Source organism: Lepidochelys kempii, chromosome 9 (assembly GCF_965140285.1).
Source record: "Lepidochelys kempii isolate rLepKem1 chromosome 9, rLepKem1.hap1, whole genome shotgun sequence".
Taxonomy (NCBI): domain Eukaryota; kingdom Metazoa; phylum Chordata; order Testudines; family Cheloniidae; genus Lepidochelys; species Lepidochelys kempii.
The window spans coordinates 35,891,846-35,918,075 of NC_136388.1; the positions used below are offsets into that span (position 1 = coordinate 35,891,846).

Consider the following 26,230-nt stretch of genomic DNA (forward strand, 5'->3'; position numbering starts at 1 on the left):
TTAAGTGCACTCTTGTGCCACAGATCTTCTTGACCTGGTATTAACTTATTTAGAAGCATGACTATTCCTTATGAAAGCTAATCTAGCTATTAAACAAATGGTTTGAAATGTATTACCTGACATAGTGTTATTTAACACATCATGGACTGCAAATATTACAAATGTGCAAAGTAAGAATTATAGAACAGCAAATGTTATGTATAAAGTAGTCTTATGACATCTAATTTATGTGGCAGAGAAACATACACCACAGTCACATTGAGGCCACTCAGGAAAACCAAACCTTAGTCTATGCCTTTTCCCCAGAACTAAGAAATAAACACAGGGCTCAAGCAAACGGTGTGATACATCTTCTTGTTAACCCTGAAAATGGAGAGGGAAATGAAATATTGTGTTAGGGCCGCCGAAGGGGAGATAAGGGGCAGGCTACCCAGACACTACTGAATTTGATTGAGATAGAGACTTTTTATTACCACACAGCATTTACATTGCAGTGCCTAGAAACAAAACTATATCAGAATTTCAGCTCTTGGAAGAGAAGCAGGATAGTATAAAGAAAACACATGTTTAACTTTTCTGAATTTAATTAATCTATTTCCTGGTAATTAAGAATAAGAAGGGCCTGAGCCTTTAGCTTTTACTCCCATACACAATCCTTACTCATGCATCTAATCCCATTTGAATTAGTAGATTCCATGTGTTAATAAGGGTTGTCTAAGGCAGGACCCTTACATTCTTAGGACCCACCCCCCTGTGTTTAGGAAGGGTCTGATATAGCAATGAGTCACTCAGCAAAAGGCAGCCGGACACATACACTTAGTGAGGGACCCAGATCCCAATCTGCAGCATTGAAGTCAATGGGAGTTTTATCATTGACTTAAAAAGGAACAAGACCGAGCCATTGGGAGGAAGAAATGGATTGTGGTGCCCCTCGATCCTTCATGTCATGTTACCACGTGACCCAAGAGAAGGGAGAGAAGCTGGCAGTAGCTGAAATTTCCAGAACTCTGATACAGGTGCTGTAAACTGTCCAGAGAAGCTCCAGATTTTTAAGCAGGGGCCAAGTTTTGTGGATCTCGGCCCAGTTTAATCTTAATCCACCTCTGCTCCTATTGATATCAGTGGCAAAATTGACAGTGACTTCTGTGAGAGAAGGTTCAGTCCCAGGAGCAACACTTTTCTTTCTCAAGCACTGGAATTAGAACTGTAGTATGTCACTATCAAATATGGGAATGAATTCATAATAATGATGCTCTTTATCACCAGCCTTTCTTAAAATGATGCATAATAACCTATTTGTGATTTATTCCTTCAAACGTACATATGGATTTAGCTAATCTTGATTATTGCTCCAAATTGAGAGTACAAGTCTCTTTTTCTTCTTTAAATGTTTATGTTTGTATAAAGTTCTCAACAAAACATGTTCTCAACAAAATGGACACAAAAGGCTTCCTCCTTGTCTAAAAACAATCATTTAAAGATTGAAGATGAAAGAGAAAAAGTTAGCATATTTAGTCCATGGAGAAAATGCCTCCACAGATAAAGTCCTGGTAGTCAGAACTCCTTGGTGGTCTGCTCATGTAGCATGATAAATTCACAAACTCAATCGGACCATGCGCCTGTACAAGAATCTGCAGGCCTGGGGTCTCATATTCTAAAGTTGTCTTACATATATGCAATATAGCACTGTGTTCTGTTCCATTTCTTCTTTGATTATGGCCAAATCAAGTCCATGGTTGTTTTTTAAAGTGAACATCATTTGTCAAGGATGGTATCATTATATCATGGGAAAAAATGAATGTAGGATAGTAAGGTATTTAAATGAATCATTATGTGTGAGTGAAAGATAACACTGAGCTATTCAGAGTTGGCAAAGTTTCGGCATGTGGGAATATCATCCGTCTTTCTACATGCATAGAATTGTGCTTAAAAGGCAAAGGTATCCCATGTGTTATTAGTTACTAAGATATACTTTAATTATAAAAGTGCTGAATGGAAGATATTACTATCCAACATTGCTATAGTATGTTTCATTCTGAAGGATCCCAAAGAACATTTCTAAAATAGTGTACAGGAGCCAGTTCACCACCATCGTTAGCGTGGATTTTGGCTCAGGGCAATGTTATACAACCATTTACGTCAGGAACTGTTAAACAATGTAGTAACCAAATACAATGCATGGGTGATTTATGGCAATCCATAAACATCAAGTACAGTTATGGAATGTGTCCTTTTTAAATGATTGGATCTTTGTTGTTGAGACAAAGGACATGAGAAAAAAAATTCCTTGAAAGTCTCCTGGGACCCCTCAATTATAGCCTATGGGTAAAATGGGACTTTTGCTGTTGACTTCAAGGGGGTCAGGATTTCACCCTCTGACTTTAAAAATGAAAGATTTTCTTGCATGTGACTTCATTTAGAATGAAGGCCTTTCACAATGGTGCCTATGTTACTGCCAGTAAAACATTCTAAAAATTCCTCAGTATTTCCTCTGTAAAGATTTGTCTTCTTTCTAACAGCTTTCTAAGTAGCTGCTGACACTATGCTGCAATAACTTATTATTCACTGAGGCCAATCCAGCTGGACAAAATCCCTGAAGAGAAATAATAAAACTAGCATTAAATGGCAACAAAGTTGCCACACTTAAAAATAAATATGGCTTATGTAAGCATATATAATTCTTCATAGAAGACTTTATCCAGTAAAGCACTTCAACACATGCTCCACTTTAAGTATGTTAATTCAGTGTTTCGCAAATGGTGGGTCTGATCCACCAGTGGGTTGCGGGAAGGTTCTAGATGGGTTGCAGGTCCTAGGTAAACATAAACTTCTCATGGCTCGGTGTGGCAGGGAGGACCTGGTGTTGGGGGTCTGGGTTGGGGAAACGGTTGGAGAGTGAGTTCACCCCATACTCTCCCCACAGCAGTGGTTCCTGGATTCCTCTTCCTGCTCTGAGCATTGTGATCTGGCAGATGATTTGAAGCCAGGTCACAGCAGTTTGAGTGACGCTGCGACCCCATGCGCCAGATCATAACACCTGGAGTGGGGAGCGTACCCCAGCTCTTCAGGTCAGGAGCCACCACTAGGGGGTGAGTGCGGGGTGGGCTCGCTCTCCACCCCCTCACCAGACCCTCCCCTCCGCACTCGGCTGGGACTAGAATCGCAGTGCTGGGGCAGAGGGTGCATTTATGTAAGAGTGCGTCACAAAAAAGACAGTTGTTTGGGTCGCCTTCATAAAAAGTTTGGGAACCACTAGCTTGTAACCATCTATATAACACACTTTAGTCTGCAACATGCTTTTAACCTCTCGTCAGCATTTATTAACCCTTTGTAAACTATTTATAAATGTATTCTTACTGTAAAGTGTGACTGACATTTTTACCTGAACCTAAAACTCCACTGCACTGAAAAGGAGTTTCTTTCAAATGAAGAATACAAAATATTAATGAAAACAATACCTTGTCACTTAGAAAAGCAGCGTAATTAACTGACCAATGCCCTGATCCTACAAACATTTATGCATGTGGGTGACTTTATGCACGTAAGTCGTTCTTTGAGTTCAGTAGAACTCTTCACATGAGACAAGTCAGCATTTGCAGGATTGGCACCCAATTGTCTGAGAGCATTAGTTGCAAATGGAAACACTTGATGAACACAAGATGAAAAAAACCGAATGGACAAAATGCAGAATGTTTCCAAACACCTTTCAATCACAAATGACCATTGAAAGATGAGTCTAGGAGAAACAGAGTCAGCATTGCAAACTTAGGTTCAATAAAATACCTTTTAAGGAACAGTAACATGTAAAGCAATAGAAAAATAATCATTGTTAAAGTTCTCATTTAAAATACATGACATTTTTATTTTCATAGTTGAACAAGACAAAATGAGGGTAAAAGTAAGTTATCAAAAGTGGGTGCTGGCATTCATACTTCTTTGCAATCAACGTACACTTAATGTATATGAATAGCCATATATTTCTAATGAAAGACTATGAACAAACACACATACATATACATAGATATATAAACATACTATACATACATACATGGGTGAATATACATATTTATGTGCATACAGTATACAGACAAGATACTATACAACTACAGTAAGTGCAATATACTGTATAAGACTATACAAACATTGAGGGACTCTGATGAAAACATGACAACTATGAGAGCAAATTTGAGTGATTTATGATGTAATTTCCTGTCCTGTGGCATGTTTTATGCATCACGCAATTAGAACAGAAAAACATGGTACAGAATATTCAGTTCATATACAAAAAGGCAAGACAACAGAGTGCATGGGGATAGCTGAAATGTGCATGATCAGACAAATAAGGTGGTTTTGTCTAGAATACAGGATCTTCATGTTCCTTTACAGAGGGTGCCTATATATAAATCCATGCTTTCATGAATTCTCTTTTCATGCCGTTGTTTGTAATTTCTGTTTGTTTTCTTTATGAATACTGTAAAATTCTTGCCCTGAGTTGAACATAAATACAGAAAGGAAAAAAAGGAAATTGCTTGCTTTTTGTTTAATTTGTTTTTTGTTTAAAACCAAGGCACAGTGTTTTCAGTAGTGATCGTAACACCATTTACAATAAATACCACAATGGTTATTGTCCTGGCACTACTTCTCTTGTTAACATGATTAAACAAATTGGTTGCATTCAAAAGTCTCAGAACAAATTCTGGAATTAATTTAAGGGGTTTTAAGAGAGTAAGTCAGTTATAAGAGGGCGCCTTAAAGAGATATTCCCTAAAGGAGCAAGGAGTTTTGCAAGATAAAATTCAATTATAGCTAACTTACTAATGTTTAGGAATAACATATTATTTTACTCTCTCCTTAGCATAAATTACAGTATAATGAAATGAAATTTTGAATGCAAGTTACTTCCATTTTTAATAGAACCACGTACAAAGCTCCAAGAGCAGTTAAATAGTAGATGAAGCACCTCTACTTAATTTTTAATTTCTCTGTATAGGCAGGACAGGAAAGTGATTTCCTAAATGCATTTCACAAGCCTCAAGAGGTTTAGCCTAACAGTATCAGCCCAATGAAACAATAAGAATTTGAGGCTGCTTACCATCAATAATTGTATCTCACCCCATCTCAGCAATTTGGATGTCTTCTATTGGTGAGGTTCTTTATTCTCACTTTTGCTTTTATGTCCATTCAATTAATAAGGTGACTAAATAATCATAAACACGGTTATGTGAATGAATAAAAGTGAATCACAGATCTTTATATCATCCAAGATAGGTTGTGTATCTGAAAGCACAGGGCCAGATCCTGAGCTGAGAAGCACTCAGAAGTGGTACAGAGGTTGTGGGGTGTGTGAAGGTGGCTTTAAACCAACCCTGTACTTCCCTAATCCTGGGTATGCCTTGTACTGGACTGGTCCCTTAAGCTATTCTGATTTGTGTTGGCTTTTATTGGCCCCAAGGGTCTTTGATGGCAGCCTGGAAAGCATATCTTGGCCTTGCTCCCTTTCTTCTGGCCACACTACCTACTTACCCATGACAGGGTGGCACATCAGGTGCTAGGAACATATTACACTATCTAAGGGATTCCCTGTGTAGGAAGATCTTCCTTCGATTGCATCCAGCTGTTTTGCGGCTGATTTGCACAGCTGGAGCAGCATAAAACAGTCCCAGTGCACCAACGGACTGGGACCACACTATGTGGAAGAGCTCAAAGAGCAAGCTGACCATACAGGGGGAGCAGGCTCCATTCTTTGATAATGCTCCCTGGACACTGGGCTGCTCTGAGAGGAATTGTGCCGCAGTGAAGCATAATCTCTTCCAGAGCTTCCCAGGGCTGAAATTCCCCCCTTTGCAAAGGACCCCGATCAGACTTACAGCTATCTATCTGCAGTAACCTGGGCCATAAGCACCTCAGTCTCTGAGCACCTTGCAATCTTTCAGGTAGTTATCCCCACAACAGCCAAGGAGGTAGAGCAGTGCTATTATCCCCAATCTACAGATTGGGAACTGAGAGGCTAAGTGACTTGCCCAAGGCCACACATGGAATTTGTGGAAAAGGCAGGACTTAAACTCAGGCCTCCCTGGTCACCGCCGTGACCACTGGACCAGCCTTCCAGTTTGCTTTGGTGATTAAGTGGGACTTCTGTGATATAGAGGCTTTGTGATGGCCCTCTGCACTGGGGCCTCTTTCTACTCGAGCTATACGCTAAAATGTGATCCTTTTTACACTGCGATTTTCCAACAATCAACTGAAAATCCAGCCACCATGCACAAAAATCCTACATAATAAACACAGCCGGAGGGCCCTTGGCATAGAGCACTACTGCCACACGCCACCTAGTGGCAGAACTCCTCACCTGCTGCTTGCCTCCGCCCCATCCCCCAGACTTCTGTTACTGTTTTAGCTCCCACCCTGCCCTTTCCTGACGGTCACTAAGGGCATCACATGTGACTGCAATCAACAGAAGAGGCTGATTTGCTTATCCTATATTTCTGGTGAGGTCCTTGCCCATTTCAGGACACCATGCTTCTTGCAATGATGCTTTAATGTGGGCTGTGTGCTAGGAACTGGATTTGGCTGCCCTTTTGGTTGGAAATAAACCTCACTGGTAGATTTTGATTTGTCTTCTGATTTTTTTACTTACTTCAGATTGGCTGTAGTGCCCTTGCCAGTTGTGGCACAACAGGCCAAACAGTGCTGCATCAGGGCTCACCACACCTATCGTTGGTTAACCTCTACAAGGACCGATGCAGCCACACAGCTTTCCCTAGCTGTCAACTTTTTACCTGGGTCTCCCATGTATTGCAAAACACACCCCTGTCCCTACCAAAGAGAGATACAGCATTACAAGTGGATAGAAACAAGCTTCCTAAACCCCCATAGTCTGTGACGATGAATGAAATCCCACAGTTGGGTAATGCTACAGCAACCACTTCCAGGAGACCACTGAAAGATCTGCCCCTTCCCTTGTGAAAATACCATGGCTTATCTCCAGGCTTCATCACACAACTAGAAGAGCTGGTCAAAAGCAGGGACACATTTTTCATAAAAAACCACTGTGAAAATGTGTCCCTTTCTTTATCAAAATGTAGTTACATTTGAAAAGTTTTAAGCAGCTCTACTCCTAGGGGACATACATCCTGCAGGTAGCAGTGCTTGCTTTCAAGTTTTCAAACCTCAGCTAAGAAACATAAGTACGAATCTTAAAAGAGTAGAGCAACCTTCCCCCACCCCATCTTAATTCCCAAATATCCATTTTTCTTGAATGGCCACCAGCCATGTTGAGCCTTGAGACGGGGTGGGGATAAGGAGAGATGCCTCAAATGGTCACTGAGGGATGCTAGGCAAAAGGGCTGAGGAGCTCAAGATTTTATCTTCCTGTCCCCTTAACTGATTCTCTTTCCTAGAGAAAAACCTTCTCAAAGCCTGCTTGGATGGTCAGTTCTCCCTTTCCACAGGCATCACCTGCTCCAAAACCTGTCCCAGAGACTTTGGGCCACATTTTCAAAGGCATCTCAATGTGATTTAGTCATTTGCACACACAAATAATAAAATATGCACAGGGAAATCGGTAGTTGAATGTGCAAACACTCTATTTGTGCAAGCAAGGGTAAGGCCAGCTTTGAAAACATGTTCCTTTGTCTCTATAGACAGTAAACCGCCCACACAAAATCTAAAGATTATCATCTGATATAGGCCTACTTCTCCACTCTGTTACACCAGGTTTATGCCTGAGATGGCATAAATAGACCCATAATCTATATACTTTGCAGTAGGGGCCCTGGAACCTACTTCAACTGTATGGTACACCCAGAGCTTCCATAGACCAGTGGTCTGATTTTGCATCTACTGAAAACAGTGGCAAGATTCACAGTCTTTGGCAAAGACTGTCAAAGTCACAAGACTTTGGCACTTCTGACAGTGATTTCAGCCCATGAGGTGAAGGATGGTGGACTCTGGAGAGATTTGGTGATTGCATCTATTTCAATTTTTTAATAAATCCACCATTTGTGGAAGGGTTGTTTTTTGTAACGATTTGTATCATTTTGGACTAATTCTCTGATACGTAAAGCCCGTATTTCAAGCGGAAACTCAGCATAATGCAATGTGGCACCTTTCCTAAGGCAGTAAATTTTTTCACATTGTGTGCTTCCAAAATGTTGACAGCTATTTAGTTGGATTGCCCACAGTAGAATTTTTCCTTAGTGCATGCAAAATAGCTGTCCTTGGGAAAAAAAGATTTTAAAATAGTCCCATTGCTCCCTCTTGTGGTCAGATCAAAGAAAGACAACCTAGATACAGGTTTCAGAGTAGCAGCTGTGTTAGTCTGTATCCGGAAAAAAAAAAAGGAGTACTCGTGGCACCTTAGAGACTAACAAATTTATTTGAGCATAAGCTTTCGTGAGCTACAGCTCACTTCATCGGATGCATGCAGTGGAAACTCACTTCATTGGATGCATGCAGTGGAAAATTCACGAAAGCTTATGCTCAAATAAATTTGTTAACCTAGATACAGGGAACATTACACATCTCTAGCGCTCTGCATAACTCATGCTATGAATCCCAAGGTTTCATTAGAAATTCAAAGCTCATCCCAGAATTGTGAACTTTTGCTTAGGAATGGGACCAAGCCATTGCTCACATTTTGAGTGGAGACAGCTGATATACTGACTTGGGTCTGAATGTTGTTATTAGGGTCTGTCTACACTAGGCCAGACTGGAATCCCAAATCCACACACTCTCAAAATTTAGAGGGTGCCTTAAAATCTGAATCCTGTGGCCCCAGTTGACCTCTACTTTTGACCATACACAGGCCCATCTCCTTCTCCTATGTACCACCAGCAGCTCTCCCTATGCCCCCATCCCTGTCACATGTAGTACTCCCCTGGCACCCTCTTCCTCCAAGCCAGACAGGTGACTCTCTTCTGGCCCTTTCTCTCATAGATCTCCAGGAGCTCTATCAGGCAGCCCAGGAAGGCCCATCTCCTGCAGATCATCAGCCCAGAAACCAGCAGCAGCCTCCCCGCAAACCCAATGTGAATACGTCTCCTCAGAACCTGTCTAAATTCAGGAGTCTCCAGTTCAGTGAGTGGTGCTGGGGAAAAGGGGGTAGAAAAGGAGCTCAGGTTGTTTCTCAATTTCTGAGTAGGGAGAGAGATGCACAGGTGGAAGGGTGCGGTGAGGGGGAGGAGGGGTAGGGCAAGTGTTCATATGGCATCTCAAACACCCAGGAGAGGAGAGAGCACGTTTGGAAGCAAAGTTTTTTTGATACGACTTGTGCTTGCAGGATAGAATCACAACCTAACTAGCCTGCTCCTGGGGTTCCTGCCTTTTCCAGCAGCTCAGACATGGCTAGGAATGTTCTAAGGCCTGCAGGGCTTCCCCCAACTCCATCAGTAATTAGATACAAACTAGCTTACTGTTCAAAGGGTTGAGTGACAACCACCCCAAGCCATTCCCTCTTGCAGTCTTGCAATAGCTACTGCACACAACCATTCGATGTGAGGCACAGTTATACTATGGTCTTTTCTGTGATATCCCGCCCTGTCCTTCCTCCCTCCAATTTCCTACTAAATTCGATCAGAGAAAAACATCCATTTCATATTTGCTGTTCTAGCTCCCTCTGGTGGCAACTGTGTTTCATTGTAGAGAACATAATCTCTACAAGCTTCACTAACAAATTCACCATGTTTTTTGGTCAAAACTGGTTTGCACAGGATCACAGTCCTGGCTGTTCAAGAGTCCAGCACCGAACAAACCCAGTTTTCCAGCAGTCAGATCTTGTAGGTGAAGTTTAGGCTGGAAATCCTGTACACATTGGCTTGGATTCCCTCTGGGCTGGCTGCTTCAGTGGATCACTGACCTGGACTCTCCTCTCACTGACAGGATTCCATACCAGGCTCCCTCCACTGGCTTCAGTGGGGTTATTTGTGACTCATTCCAGTGACAGTGAGAAGAGGCTCAGGCTCACTACTCTGAATACAGCACAAATGGCAGCCTCCCAAAAGCATCGCCAGGCAAAAACAGCTCCAAAGAACCATTGCTGCTTTGCGAATGCAGCTCAAACGGCAAGGCTGTTTGCATCACATGCACCCCTTTGCTCTGTGTCCCTTCCAGGAGAAGCTGGCAAGGACTCAGTCAGAACAACGTGACTTTCAAATGGGGCTCCAGCCTTTCTGGGCAAGAACTGTGTTTGTACAGCTTCTGGCACAATAGCATCCTGGTCTATGACTGGAGCTCCCAAGTGCTACAGCAAATAAACTAATGAGAATAGGTTCCCCCTCCCAAGATTTAGTTAAAATGGCTTTTATCCCTTTTTATCTCAATTTGAGTTGAGCTGGAAGTTAAAGTACAAGAAGTTAAAGTACCACGGCATTGCTTGTCGGAAGCAGCATTGCAGAGTGGAAAGTTCTCATGACACTGCACTGAGCAAACTCTCTGAAGATGCAGCTGTCTGCTACTAAACCCACCCACACTGAATACTTCACATGAATTCTGAGGCTAGACAAATTCACTGAGAAATCCCTGGTTGCTAAGGACCAAACCCTATTCGGTAGGAGTTTTGACACTGACTTAAATTCACAGTTGTTGTAGGCACCTCTTAAAGAGCTCCATCAAAATCTCCCCTTGTCTCTGGGTCATTTTGGGTTACATTGTTACTTGAGCTGCTTAGGGGCATGAGAGGGAATAAGAAACCCTTTTGGTAATCCTTACATCCAAATACATAGGAGTATGTGGGTGCTGTGTGTCATTTATCTATCTATCCTAGGTACTTGAATGGCCCCTCCTTACAGTAGTTTCTGAGAACCTCACAAAACTCCTGTGAGATGGGGCCGTGCTATTATTCCCATTGTCAATATGGGGAACTGAGGCACAGAGAGGACCAAAGTCACACAGAAAATCTGTGGCAGTGCCAGGACTTGAACCCAGGTCTCAAATACTACGCTACTGTCCTAACCACTGGACCACCTTCCTCCTTCTAATCCCCACAGTTCTGCCTGTGGAGCAGGTGGGCCAAGGAGGGGTCAGCGGGGGAAAATGGGCATAGCCAAGGCTTCCCAGTGCATCAGCCAGCACAGCCACCAGCATGGGGGTATAGACCAGCAGCAAATTAGAGCAAAGGGGAAGCAGGAAAGGGTCTAGCCTTTCAGTTCCTTCCCTAAACCATCCCAGACACTGGGCTTGAGGCAAAAGCCACAGACTACTCCTCAATATACATCCTGAAGAATTTCTTACTGGTGTAGTCGCCAGTGATTGTACAATCAGCCATATGAGTCTCAATCATATACAAAAAGAAACTCCTGCCAAACCAAGGAAACTCACAATTAATCTACATTGTTTGTTCTCTTCTCCACAGATATTGAAGAGGTCTCCAAACACTGAGCACAAGGACAGTTAAGGAATGACCCATAATACATAACAACATGCTTAGAGCACAGTACATGTGGGTTAGCATTTTCAGATATTTAGAACTTACAAAACTGTAAAATATTTGCGTGTGATTGTGTTAGCAGAGTATAAAATGTAATTGAAAGAAGTGTACAAGATGGTGGGTTAGCCTGCCCTCTGAATTTCTTTGCATGTATTGTTTTCGGGCAGGATATATAATACATCAAACTTTCTCAGGGTCTGTGGGCCACAGCTTGCAATCCTTACCCATCAAATCCCCTCTGTATCCATCTGTTGCCTCTTGTCTTGTACTTAGATTGTGACATCTTTGGGATTTTTGTTCTGTTTGTACAGCACCTGGCAGAATGGGGTTTTGGCCCATGAGTGGGCTCTCAGGCACTAAGGTAATACAAATAATAAATAATGTTATGTTGGAAGGTGTTAATGGTTGCCATTAAGTGGTCTTTGATTTAGGCAGCCACAGATCGGATTAAAGCTGATGGCTGCGCTAATCATGCTTCTTTAAATTTAGGCTAAATGCAAGGAGCAAATAAGACTCTTTATGGAGTGAGATAGCTGGAAACAACAGAAGCCACTGCTAAAGGTAATAGGTGCATGGCAAGGCCTGATCAGAAGCTAAGCTGTGAGGGTTGAGTAGTTCCCTGTTTGCAGACACAGGGACTTTGGGTTTGTTTGCGTGTATATGTTAGAGAAAGAAAACAAGCAGACTCAACAGAAGCAGTCGCAAGCATGGCCCTGTAAGGGATCAGGGACTGGGTGTTCCTTGGGGCACAGGACTGATTGGCAGACCAGACTTGAAACTTGTGAGCAAGGAAACTGCCTGCTGTTGTTTGTTCCTACTGTGGTCACGGCAACAGACCTTTGTGTACATGATTGTACCAAAGAATACCCTGGACTTGTATCGTCCATTTTTCCTCCTAACAGAAACAATCCTGGAAGGCCCCAAATATTGCCTAAACCCTTGGCCCAAAGGGGTAATAATAATAAGTGCCCCACTCCTCTGAAGTTTATGGACAAGCTTGACTTCAGTGAGACCACTTGTGTGTAATTGTTCACAAACATGAGAAAAGGAGAGGTCACAGTCTGTCTCAAAGTAGCTCCCTGAGGAGTTAGACACTACTCAGCATGAGTAAGGCTGGAGGAATCTGGCCCTTTTATTGTAGTCCCTTCACCCTGGTAGCACCCTGATAGCAACATGCTGATGTCAGTTTCTTCCTGATATCCTTCAGGAACCATCTCCAGCTTGGATTTATGATACTGAATGATCAAAATGGCTTTTACTATGAAGTCTATATCAATTCTGTTATGAGCATCAATTTTTACAGTTACCATTTCCCTCATATTCAAGCAGGATGACAGAATACCTCAGTTCAGAAAGTTCTCCACCTACCTCTAACGACTCTATTTCTTTTATATCATGGAGTTTTAATAGGGCTGGCGTGATCTGTTATGGATCCTTGTCGTTCTTGATTGATTTGTGTTCATTTTTCAACAACAGAATTCATTAAGTGTGAAAGTCAGGAAACCAGTCCCTCTTAAGAAGCCTGACAACTGTGGGTTATTTACTGACTCCTCTGGCACTTTTGTACAGTATTGCTGTGGGAATATAGAAGCTTTGGCCTGACAGAAATGTAAACAAAAAAGTACCGCTGCACTGTTTATGTTCCAGGAGACATAGGGGGCATATATTAATTCTGAAAGCAGAGATCCCAAATCATAGAAATTTGAATTAATTAGAGAAATATTTGTCCAGGTGCTTTAAAAAAATTATAATAATAATAAAAAATAATAAATAATAATTAATAATTTGCTCTTCTAAAGGAAATCAAAGCACATTGCAGAAATTGATGAATTATAGCATAAGCACAACGCTCTGAGGCATGTAATTATTACTGTACCCATTTTACACATGACTAAACTGAGGCACAAGGGCTAGACTTGTGGCTGACGCAATATGGGAGTACTCACATGCTTAAAGTTAGGCACATGCTTAAATACCTTGTTGCATCAGGGGCAGAGTGCTCAGGTGGCTCTGCATGCTGCCTCCCGCCCCGTGCACTGGCTCCGCAGTTCCCACTGGCTGGGAACCGCAGCCAATGGGAGCTGTGGGGGGAGCGCCTGCAGGAGGGGGCAGTGCACAGAGCTGCTTAGCTGCACCTCCGCCTAGGAGCAGCAGGGACAGGTTGCCACTCGAGGGGAGCCGCCCGAGGTGAGTGCCACTTGGATCTGATACCCCAAAACCCCTCTTGCGTACCAACCTCCTGCCTTAATCCCCCTCCTGCACACAAACTCCCTCCCAGAGCCCGTGCCCTGCACCCCTCCCATGCCCCAACCTCCTACCCCACATCCCCTCCTGCACTCCGAACCCGTCGTGGCCATTTTTCCGCCCAGAACAGCAGGGACATGTTGCCACTTCCAGGGAGCCACGTGGAACCAGGCAGGACGCCTACCGGCCCTGCGCCAATGGGACTATAAACCAGACTTTCTACGAAGATTAGAAATGCTGGTTTGTAGAGCTTTCCGATTGGTACAGGGCCGAATAACACAGCTTTTACTGTATACAGCATACCCAAATATACACCAAAAAATAGACAGCTAGAAGACACAGCAACTCCTATAGATGCCACTAGGTGGAGCCATCAGTCCAAGAAACAGATTGACAGAGCCAGAAGAGTACCCAGAAGTTACCTACTACAGGACAGGCCCAACAAAGAAAGTAACAGAACGCCACTAGCCATCACCTTCAGCCCCCAACTAAAGCCTCTCCAACGCATCATCAAGGATCTACAACCTATCCTGAAAGATGAACCCTCACTCTCACAGATCTTGGGAGACAAGCCAGTCCTTGTTTACAGACAGCCCCCCATCCTGAAACAAATACTCACCAGCAACCACACATCACACAACAAAAACACTAACCCAGGAACCTATCCTTGCAACAAAGCCCGTTGCCAACTGTGTCCACATATCTATTCAGGGGACACCATCATAGGGTCTAATCACATCAGCCACACTATCAGAGGCTCGTTCACCTGCACATCTACCAATGTGATATATGCCATCATGTGCCAGCAATGCCCCTCTGCCATGTACATTGGCCAAACCGAACAGTCTCTACGTAAAAGAATAAAGGGACACAAATCAGACGTCAGGAATTATAACATTCAAAAACCAGTCGGAGAACACTTCGGTCTCTTTGGTCACTCGATTACAGACCTAAAAGTGGCAATACTACAACAACTTTAAAAAAACTTCAAAAACAGACTCCAGCAAGAAACTGCTGAATTGGAATTAATTTGCAAACTGGACACCATTAAATTAGGCTTGAATAAAGACTGGGAGTGGATGGGTCATTACACAAAGTAAAATTATTTCCCCATGCTAATTTTTCCTTCTACTGTTACTCACATCCTCTTGTCAACTGTTGGAAATGGGCCATCCTGATTATCACTACAAAAGATTTTTTTTCTCCTGCTGATAATAGCTCACCTTAACTGATTACTCTTGTTATAGTTGGTATGGCAACACCCATTTTTTCATGTTCTCTGTGTATATATTATCTTCCTAGTGTATTTTCCACTGCATGCATCCGATGAAGTGGGCTTTAGCCCACAAAAGCTTATGCTCAAATAAATGTGTTAGTCTCTAAGGTGCCACAAGTACTCCTCGTTCTTTTTGCAATTTTAAAGGCACCTAACTTTCTTCATTATTATATAGACCAGTGATTCTCAACCTTCCATACTACGGTACCCCTTTCAAGAGTCTGATTTGTCTTGTGTACCCGCAAGTTTCACCTCACTTAAAAACTTATAAAATTGGACATAAAAATACATTACTAGCTCATTAGTACCATATAATTATAAAATAAAACAATTGGAATATAAATAGTGTATTTACATTTCAGTGTATAATGCACAGAACAGTATAAACAAATAATTGTCTGTATGAAATTTTAGTTTGCAGTGATTTCGCTAGTGCTTTTTATGTAGCCTGTTGTAAAACTAAGCAAATATCTAGGTAAGTTGATGAACCCCCTCGAAGAACTCTATGTACTCCCAAGGGTTAAACGTACTCCTTGTTGAGAACCACTGATGTAGAGAGACAAGATGGGCGAGATACTACGTTTTATTGGACCAACTTCTGTTGGTGAAAGAGGCAAGCTTTGGAGCTACACAGAGCTCTTCTTCAGGTTTTTATCATGTATCAGGGCTTTCTGCTCCTTTGCTTAGTACCATTCACAGGGGTGGTATAGTAGGGTTTGGAGTTGACAGTTATGGGGAGGAATTTTTGGCTTTTGGTTTTCAAACACAGTTCAAAGATACATTTGGGGGAAAACATGTTCAGCCCATCTTTAACCAGGCCTCCATTTCTGGAGCTGTAACTTTGTACGGGCAAATAACTCTGGGACTAGAATGGAGGAGGGGATTTGAAAATCTGGCCCTATGATGTATAATTCATCACAAAGCTTCCATATATTACAATGCAAATAAAGTTATGTAACTAAATTAGCACCACTAACTTGGACTAGATTATGCAGTAAAAAAACCTGATTTGCGACATTCTGAAGTGCAAGGTGGATTATGCAGCCCATTCCTTCACTGTGGGATTGCAGAGTACAGGGAGCAAGATTTTCACGAACAGGAGCTAAAAGGTATGCTCTGAAGTAAATATTTAGGCACCTAAATAAGTAACCTGATTTTCCAAAGTGTTCCAATTTACTTCAAGAGGAGCTACAGGATACTTGCCACTTCTGCAAATGAGGTCACTCGGGAGCCTAACCCTGGTTTTGAAAAAATTGGCCATCCCTAGGAAAAGCCACACTACAGGTGAAGTGTACATTATATTTTCTTACCAGGCACCCTAGCAAGAGAACAGACTCCACGGAAACTTCTTCCCCCAAATGTCTTTGGATCGGGAAGGGCCCCTACAACGTTCAGCTAATCTAATGTTCTTCCAGCTCATTAGCCCTATCCATTCTGCCTGGGTAGACTGGATCTGAGTAGGTAAAAAAATTATGCAACCAAAGAATAAGGACATGAAGATCTGTTCTCTTTAGCTGTAACTCCCAGAGCATATCTTTTCTACACAGAGTGTAGCATGCTCAGCAGTTCTGGAAACCAGATCACTTATTTAGGGGATGTCTAGACTCATAGGACACATAACCAGGGGCCCCATGGCCTGACCACTTTTTATGCAGAAGCCACTCAAGACAATCTGACACCCTAGGCAAAACCTCCTCATATGCCAACTGTGATGAGGGGCAGCCAGGCCATATGGGAGTGAGAGGCACTGCAACTGGCCTCCTAGGTCCATTGCGATGGGGCGGCTGGGCCAAATTTGCCTTGTGAGGCAGCTGCCCAGAAATCTGCTGCCCTAAGCAGCTGCCTACTTTGCCTATAGCTAGAGCCCAACTTTTATGGTGGAAGTAGAGACTGGAGGTGAGCAGTGCCCAGAGCAGCAGCAGGATAAGCATGCTGGATCCACAGCATGGTCAGCCCTGCCACAGTGAGTGTACTGTATGGAGCAAATCTATGCCCCCTCCCCACCACATACCTGAGCTTCAGCAACAAAGTAGTGAAGCTGGGGCAGCAGGGGATAGCTGCTCAAGTACATCACCAGGGTACCACTCAGGGCTGCACAGTTTGTGCTGCCCCCGTGCCACTGTGGCTTCACTGTGGCTATTGTTATTCAAGTTACCTAGATCAAAGCTAGCTCTGTTACGTCTACATGTGCTGGGGTCACACCTCTGACTGCAGTGTAGACAGACCCCAAGATATCAAAATATGGATTTAGGCACCAGTTTCAAAACTTTAGGCACCGATTTTAAAATTCTTGTCCATAGAAATCTGATTTTAAAAGGGTTTACTAATGGATACATTCCTTTGGGGAAGTATGGTGTGTATATCTTTACATGACAGCTGTGCCTATGCTGTTAGCATGTGAACTTCCATCTTTCCTTTACTATAGTAGTAAAGTAACCAGGGAGAGAATGAGAGAACCCTTCCCCTGCATGGGATATTGGGAGGTTGGGGTTATTCTCTCACCCAGGACTGAGATATATGAACTCTGCATTGTGTGCTCTTGGGAGAAGCCCTAAGGGCCACATGATGGGAGCTTTAAGCAGAAAAGAATAAGGGATTAACTGAAGGTCACTCAACCTGTTGTAGCAACTAGCAACCTGTTGTAGACATCATCTTTATGGCAGGAAGACTGCTTATTTGCACCACATCCACTATCTCTGCTTAACTATTTACCTTGCTAACTGGGCTGAGCTGAGAGAAGAGCCATTAAAAGTTCAGAGCAAGAGTGTTTCCTGTAGCACTGTGTAATTTTCTAGTGCTTTCTCCATTCTTCTTTTAAAAGGAAGTTAGGCTCCTGTAGACAAAGATGTCCTGTGACCTTTATTCCCTCTTGTGGACGAGTTATTATTCTTAATCCTGGCACAGCTTTTGAATTCTACTATGATCATTACTGGAAAATTTAAACATTCTTACTCTGCTTACATCGAATATACCTGTTACCAACCCCATTCAGGGAGGTACCAGAATTTAGAAGGTTTATGCACCAACCAGAGATTGGAGACAATAGTATAGGAGCTACACTGCTGTCTTCCAACTAAAGAAAAAAACCAAACCAAACCAAACAGCTAACTGACAGCATGAAGGATGCTGCACATTTGCAGATAAGGTACAAGGTTCACAAAAATAGGCCCGCAAGAAGGCTCTGCATCGCAAAAGTGATGAAATATAGGCATCAGAACTAAAGAAGGATTTTTTCCTCAAGGGTTTCTATTCCTTCAGGGAATGGGCTTTCTTTATTAATATGTGCTAACAGAACTGCCATAAACATGCAACTCAGTACAAGGAATTTTGCTATAATAGTCCTAATCTAACAACAAGAACAACCAGAACAAAAATCAGTTTGCAAAATCCATTTGGAGCCACAAATTGGCAATAGATACATTTGCTATTTTTTAAACTGGTATCTGAAATTCTTTCCTTGTTAACAAACAAGACTGCACACATTAATTTTTTAACTAAACTATGTCTGTAAGGATCCCAGTAACGACCTAGCAGTGATGTTTTATGTAAATTTAAAATAAGATTTGAAAAAAATCCCTTCATACACAGTAATCTAACATCTGCAATGCAGTTCACTTTAAGTGCATCCTTTTGTACCCAAAATAACATATTATGTGTGTATGTGTATGACACATAAGGCGGGTCTTGTGAAGCCATTCATTCTTCACTATCCTGAGACAAACGTGAGACATGAGTTTTTATATTCCTTTAAAATGAGGACGAGTGAGATGAGGCTGGGGAGCAACCTTATACTGAAACCCCATTCATCTAATTTTTTCCCTTTAAATCTGAATCCTGCTGGCTTTACACATACTGGGAGCTCCATTCATTTACAGTGGGTCTACTGACGTGAATGACACCAGCAGAATTTGCCCAAGGACTTCAGAGAAAGATTTGAGAGGCAGTGAGGTAGAATAGGTAGTGCACTTCACAGGGAGTCAGGACACATGGATTCTTGTCCCAACAATACCACTGACCTGCCACTAAGGATTTGTGCTCCATGACACTTTTGAAAACCCCACCCTCTGTCTATTGGAAGCTTAACTTCTCTAGTAAGACTGCCAGTTGGTGCCAACGTGATGGTGATGCATTTTGTCATGTAGACAAGGAACTGAAGCCACTAACTCAGTCAACATAGTAGGCCACACACTACATGGTCATTTGACCACTTCCAATCTAGACTGGATTTCAAATGGCAACTTAATGGTGAAAGGTTCAGAATCCCTTAAACTACCCAGCTACTCAGCAGCATCTATCTTTCTTTACTGTATTTATAATTATAAAATGATCAAGGGCACACCTGGTTTACCTAGCTGAGTGCTAGGGCTTGCCTTTACATGGCTCTTGCTTTGGGTCTTTCTCTTTGAGAATTCTGGTTGCTGGCCTTACATCCCCTATTCCAACCTCCTGCTTCTTTAACTGCTGTTCCCTACTGCACTAGATAATTTATAGCTGTTCTCCATCAGAGGCCAGTCTCTTACTTTGTCTCTGCCTGTTGAAGAAATATTTTTGTTTTATTCATACAGTGAGATCAAAATATCGCTTAGCACCTTATAAAGCACTTTCAATCTTCAAAGTGCTTGACACACATTAACTAGTCAGTCATCACAACACTCCTCTGAAATATGTTAACCACCATTATTACCACAGTATACAGATGAGGAAAGTGAGGCAGAGGATTTAGGTGCTCAAGATTACACAAATAGTTAATGTCTGAGCTGGATTAGAATTTAAGAGTTCCTAGCTTTTCATCCTATGCTCTAACCACTAGACCTCTCCTCCCCACCTGGTGTAAAAAAGATCATATTATAACATAGGTAGGGTTTTGTGAAATGTTCAGCTGCAAACGTGAACCTACCTGAAATCAGTTAATGGGTTTAGGATCTATTCCTACTCAAGAGCATCACCCAAGTCCATGAACATATGGGATAATTGGGCTAACGCAGTAGTCTGTCTCTTTTCCTATGTGTTCTTCTTTCTTGGGGCCTTGTCTGCAAAGAGCACTGGGTGATGGTTATCCCCACCTCACACATTTAGGGTGGATGCCACGCAAAGCTCCTTGCCTCTTAATCCTGAATGATCTTTGGGAAAGCCTGTTGCTGCCAATGCTATGGTGCAGTTAGGGAAAATCAGTCTCAGATAACATAGACAACCATAGCATAGGACTATAATACCCTCTAGTCCAGTGGTTCTCAAAGCCGGTCTGCCGCTTGTTCAGGGAAAGCCCCAGGTGGGCCGGACCGGTTTGCTTACCTGCCGCGTCCGCAGGTTCGGCCAATCGCATCTCCCACTGGCCGAGGTTTGCTGCTCCAGGCCAATGGGGGCTGCGGGAAGCAGCGCGGGCCAAGGGACAAGCGGACTGGCTTTGAGAACCACTACACTAGTCCACAACTGATCTGACTTCCAGTGGGCTAACAGCCCCTATCCTTCTTCACACACATTTCACTTGACCCAGGGTGTTGCATACCACGGTAATATGGGAATATGACTCTAGAGTAGGGACTGACTTGTGCCAGGGTTTACACAAAAAATCCCAGTGATGTCTGTGTACATAATATAACTGCTATCTTTCATCCTCTCCTCCTGCTTCTCATTGGAGAAGTTCAGTGGGATTTTCCTGCCGCCGCCACTTAGGGCCTGATTCTACACCATTCATGTCGGTGAGAGTTTGGCCATTGGCTTCCCTGGGAACTCAGTTAGGCTAAGGCTCCTCCTATCTATCTTCACTGCTTTCTTTTGGCTTGGCTTTTCATTTCATTCATGCAGTGGCAAGGTATTTCAACGCTGATGAGACAACACTAACCAGTGATTTTGGAGTTCTGTTTGGGTATTTGTCAAAAACAACTTTCTAAGGTACCATGCCAATGAGGTTACTCACCCTCTAGGGCTGCCATGTTTGCTGTTCTCACAGGTACCCAAACAAACACACCCATACCTGACCATCTTCCCATACAGCATTACAAATTAGCAGTGTTCAGCATGATTTTCTATTGCCCCAGGGCCTTGCTTTATCCTACATCTTCTTACACCCTCCTGTCAATTGCACTTCCTGGTGCAATCCTGCCTTCCAACTCCATCAATGTATAAGTTATACTAGTTAACAGCAGCGGATGCCTACTAAGACTCTCTCCTCCCACTGTTGTCACCTCTGAATTTGGCTCATAGTCTCTAAAATCTCCCTGCAATACAAGATATTTTTACTATGTCATTTTTAAAAAAAAGGTTGAATGAAGTTTCTAACATGTAAAGAGTTTCATATGGAACACACCAGAGGACCGAAAAGAGATGGACTATAACTCTATAAGGCCTGATCCAAGAACCAACAGAACTGAATAGAATAATACTTTAACAAGCTTTGTATCAGAGCCACAGAAAGCAGTGGTACTATAAGTGAGGGAATGCTTGGTAATATCAGATGACAATATCTAAGACAGAGTTGTGAAGTTAATTTCCCCACTTGCGGGGTGCGATGTAATATGCAGTTAACTGCTCTTAGAAACTCTGGGCCTGATCCTTTTCTCCTTGAAGTCCATGAGAGTTTTGCCATTCAATGAGAGCAGGACCAAGCCCTCTCATTGATAATTATACCATCATAATAGAGTATTGTGGCACACCAGTGCTTTATTTTTTCCCAACTGGTCAGTTTAAAGGGAAGATTCATATGAATCGAAGCCTAATACTAGGGTAGCAGGGGTTTTCTTTCGGGGAGAGCCATTATACACACTATATACTACACTGTTAGCAAAATCTTCGTCTTTTAGTTACTTGAATTTTTTTCCTGTCATCTTTATTTCTTTCTTCTCTCTAGAGTGAAGTGAATCCTTTCTCCACAGTTCTAATCAACCCTGGCTGCAGCTTCTGGAAGTCTCCTTATCTCTATCATCACACCGAGTTCTGCTTTCAGGGCTTATTGTTTTTTTTTTTTAAATCCGAACCGAGATACTAAAAATCCTTTATAACATTCAAGGTGCCTTTGTGACTGAGTAACCAGCAATGTGTTGCATTGGCTTTGCACCCTGATCAATCATAAATCATATATTACATATACATCGGGCCATGCAAAAATATTCAGAAGTGCAATTGCTCTGATTTTTTTCCGTAGAAGAAAGAACTCTCAACATATCATTTAATTAGCTTGTCATTGTGAGTCACCATTAATTTGCTTATCTAAAATACATTTTGGTAATGTGTAAGATTTTTTTAGGCATCATCTCCAACAGGACACAAAATTATAGTAGAACTTCAGAGTTACGAACATGTTGGGAATGGAGGTTGCTTGTAACTCTGAAATGTTTGTAACAAAACATTATGGCTGTTCTTTCAAAAGTTTACAACTAAACATTGACTTAATACAGTTTTGAAACTTTACTGTGCTTTTAACTCTCTGAATTTAAATGATACAAGCACAGAAAGTTTCCCTTACCTTGTCAAATCCTTTTTTTAAACTTTCCCTTTATTTTTTAGTGGTTGACATTTAACACAGTACTGTACTGTAATTGCCCCCCTTTTTTTGTTGTCTCTGCTGCTGCCCGCTTGCAGACTTCCAGTTCCAAGTGAGGTGTGTGGTTGACCGGTCAGTCCGTAACTCTGGGGTTCGTAACTCTGAGGTTCTACTGTAATAAAACAGCTCTTACTTCAGTTAAGCAAAGTTAGAGAAGTTCAACCAATATGGACTCAGTTGTCCAAATAGAATGTTACTGGAAAATAGGCTGAGTGAATCGGCACAGCTCCATTAGCTGTGCCAATGTACACCAGCATTACAGGCGTTAGTTAGAGCAGAGCTTTTTGCAGAAACTCACAGAGCTGCAATGCAATTAAGTATGGGAATAGCAAAGGGGCCCTAAAGGGAGTTAGGCCCCTACATCTCATTGAAATTCAATGAGATGTAGGGTCCTTATTCCTTTCTGATCATTTGAAAAATCACAACTAAGTAAACAGAAATAATATATATAAGTATAAAAGAAAACCATTCAATACCAAAATGCTTCATGTTTGATGGAAGACATAAATGCAATGTTTAAATGCAGTCGTTGCCCCTATTACTAATCTCTGTAGTTAGTTCTGAAGATTAGTAAAACACCTCATCACTTGTGTGCACTGAAGTGAGCAGGATCTCCACATTAGCAGACAAAACAAAGTTACATGTGCATTTGGCCATGTCTTTATTTCTCATCTCTTTTCTCCAGTTGCTAATATAGGTCTCATTTGCCGTGTTCAGATACTTAGATTTCTTTGTCAAGTGTCCATTGGGCATTTTTGGTATTGTTGAGAAAAGTAGCTCCATTTAAAGCAAGTAGGGTTTTTTCTTAGTTTCGTTTTGAATTTTTTGCATTTTTTTTTTTACAATTTACAATAAACATAACTACAGCAGACCATTTAATAGTCCCATTAGCACTATATGGCCTTAGGTTGAAGAGAGGCTAGCTGCCATATTTAAACAAAATAACTTGCCGTGTGAGCAATTTTAAGGACAACGATAATTCACAGTGTAATACAATCATGCACCAAGCTCAAAACAAATGTAAGACTGGCACAAATATTACAGTACAACAGGGCAGAAGTTAAAAGGTATGTACAAGTCTTTTGACAAACATTGGTGCAAGTGCTTTAGACGAGACATTTAAAAGAAACACACTAAAACATAGATTAAATTTATCAAATTTTGATAAATTTTAGACAGTAAAAAAGTACACAAAACATGAAAAAAATAAAAAAAAAACAACCAATACATATATAGTTTCACTACATCTATATTACAGAATGAAGGAAATCAGAGACAAAAAAGATTTAAGAATTCACAGCACAGAAATTTCTACCAGCCTTGAAGGATAGAATTTCATTGCCAGTGAGAGACACACGCACACGCACAAAAGTAAAAACAAACACAAAAAATCATTTACTGTAACAAATGACAGACACAGAGGTGAGAAACATTTGGCATGTTGCATCACATGAAGTCATTCACGATTGGCTAACGATGGTACCTGGCTGGGTTGGAGATCGCTGGCTTGCCTGAGAGGAGTAACTGATGGAGGAGGCACACCTGATGTGGATGCAGATCGACCTAATCTACAGCTTGCTTTAGGCTCTAGGAAGGGAGAGAAAAGAAGACATATGCCCAATTAATGGGATTGTTGATGTTGGTGCAGTAACTTGACACTTGAGGTGACATAGAGAACTAGAGGTCCTGTAAGTGCCATTCACCTGCCTGCCAACCTCCCCAGAATTTTCCCAAGGTATGGAATTCAGGCACATATTCCTGGACAATGTCTTGGGAAGTTGGCTGAGTCATAAATAAAAGTTGTCTTCTAGGCACTAGCCACCAGTATGGCAAGAGAGAGGCCTGGAACTGACTTCTCCCCACACCTCGCTGTCTCAACCTCTTTAATTTCCAGGAGCATCTCTGAGGCTGAAGAGTAGAGCAATGAGCAGCGGAGATAGGAAGCACGTCCAATTTTCCTTCTGCCCTCCACCCACACGCTGTGGCAGTCCCAGTGCCCAACTCTCTCACTTGCATAATGTGGCAGTGATTGGTGAGGGGTGATTGAGAGGGGTAACTTGTGGCCCAATACCCTCATTCAGCAGCTGAGTGGGATAGATAGTGGAAGAGGACAAAAAGGTGGTGAGGCTGAGGGAAGCGGAGGGAAATCACAAAGAAGACACAGTTCTTGGGGAAGTGGACAAAGGTAGGAGAGGGTGATGGGGTAGGTGGGGAAAATGGGAAGTTAGAGATTTTCCAGAATCAAGACATCATGATTTGTGATGTCATGAGGGCCACACAGAAATCTGAAAGTAGCTGACAGTGAGTCAAGGTCAGCCGCAGAACACAGAGTAGAGGGAAGAAACTTCAAGTTTTAATAGCATGACACAGGCCTCAGCAATGGAGTCTGTGAAGTTGGTTGCATTGTGTTGTCTCCAGCTTGTGTGTTCCCCAAGTAGGAGTGATTAACAGAAGTGAAGGACACTATGAAACAAGAGAGAGATCTCAGGCACCTGAAAAGAATTTTGATGCAGAAGTATTTGATTTCCCTATCCTGGTTTTACCCAGAGACATTTCCTGGAAGATTTCCCACTGAGTTACAATTCAATTTACTGCAATGATCCCAGGATAAATACCGAGCTGGGAGAAATTTACCACCTAATGGTCTGTCTGCAGCTGGTTTAGAAGAACATATCTCTCTGGGAATCTGATCTGCCCATCTCTGGTTGAGAGAAATGTTGCTCCCTGAAAGAACTGCAGTGCCCATGTCTCCTCCAGGCATTGGTCTGCCTTCGTCCGGCTCAGAGGAATGTGTTTCTTCTGCTTGTATGTTATATCCCTTCCAACAACCCTTTATCGGTCCTGTCTATTTAAACTGTAAACACCTCAAGGCAGGGACTGTCTCTTACTCTGTGTTTGTACACTGCACAGCACAACAGTGCCGTGATTTTATTTGGGATCCCTATGCTCTGCTGTAATACAAACAATAATGCATCTCCTTCATCTGGTTGAAAAGACGTGTCTTCTCACAGTTTATATCAGCCCAAGTTTATCTGAAGGCACACATCTCCCCATGATGATGGTCTGTCATGTCTAGCTTTGATGTGTATCTTCTCATATATCTTATCTGCCTATGTCTGACTGAGAGACATGTGCTTTCTCATGTCTGGCTAAGAACATCTTCCCCCAATGCCATTCTATATATGCCGCTGGATGACCAGAACACACCTCTCCATAGCATTGGCCTTTAAGGATCTGCAGTGGCTGCTGGCTGGGTCACTTCCTCCATTTCATTTTCTGAGCAGGTCAGCAGGCCACCTTCCTTCCATTGCCACCACCCACTTTTACCCAAACAACTCCTTCTGGAGTCTCCAGGAGAGCTGGCAGCCTGCACCAGTACATAATCTGATGTTTTGCCTTTCTGAATGAGGACAGTACACTGTTCAGTTGATTAGATCTGTTCTGAGATAATTTGTTATTATACATCTGAAATCATTTATTTCTTCACACTGTCTGTGTGCAAGGCACCCGATTTTTCCTTTACTAGAATATACACTAGCAACTGGAGTTTTCCTGTTGATTTCCATGGGAGAAAAAATTGGGGCTTATTTTTGTTTTGTTTATCTGTTAAGGACAGATGCTACACTGTCTCTATGTTAAGAAAAATCAGATTCCCATCCAGCATTACCTTGGTTAGTATTGTTGATGTCAAAAACTCCAAGGCATTGCTTCTGAATTGTTTTTTTTTTTTTTTTTTTCTTTGAGA

At 42.2% G+C, this 26,230-nt stretch overlaps 1 protein-coding gene across 5 annotated transcripts in view; it reads right to left on the reverse strand.

The window, feature by feature from the left end:
* The window catches only part of NYAP2 (neuronal tyrosine-phosphorylated phosphoinositide-3-kinase adaptor 2), a 180,614-nt gene that overhangs the window by 14,713 nt on the left and 139,671 nt on the right, over positions 1–26,230 (reverse strand). For all 5 annotated transcript variants that reach the window (XM_073359901.2, XM_073359902.2, XM_073359900.2 and 2 more), the window contains one exon: positions 23,969–24,072. In XM_073359901.2, coding sequence (XP_073216002.2) covers positions 23,969–24,072 — 104 coding nt within the window. The remainder of the gene's footprint in view (positions 1–23,968; positions 24,073–26,230) is intronic.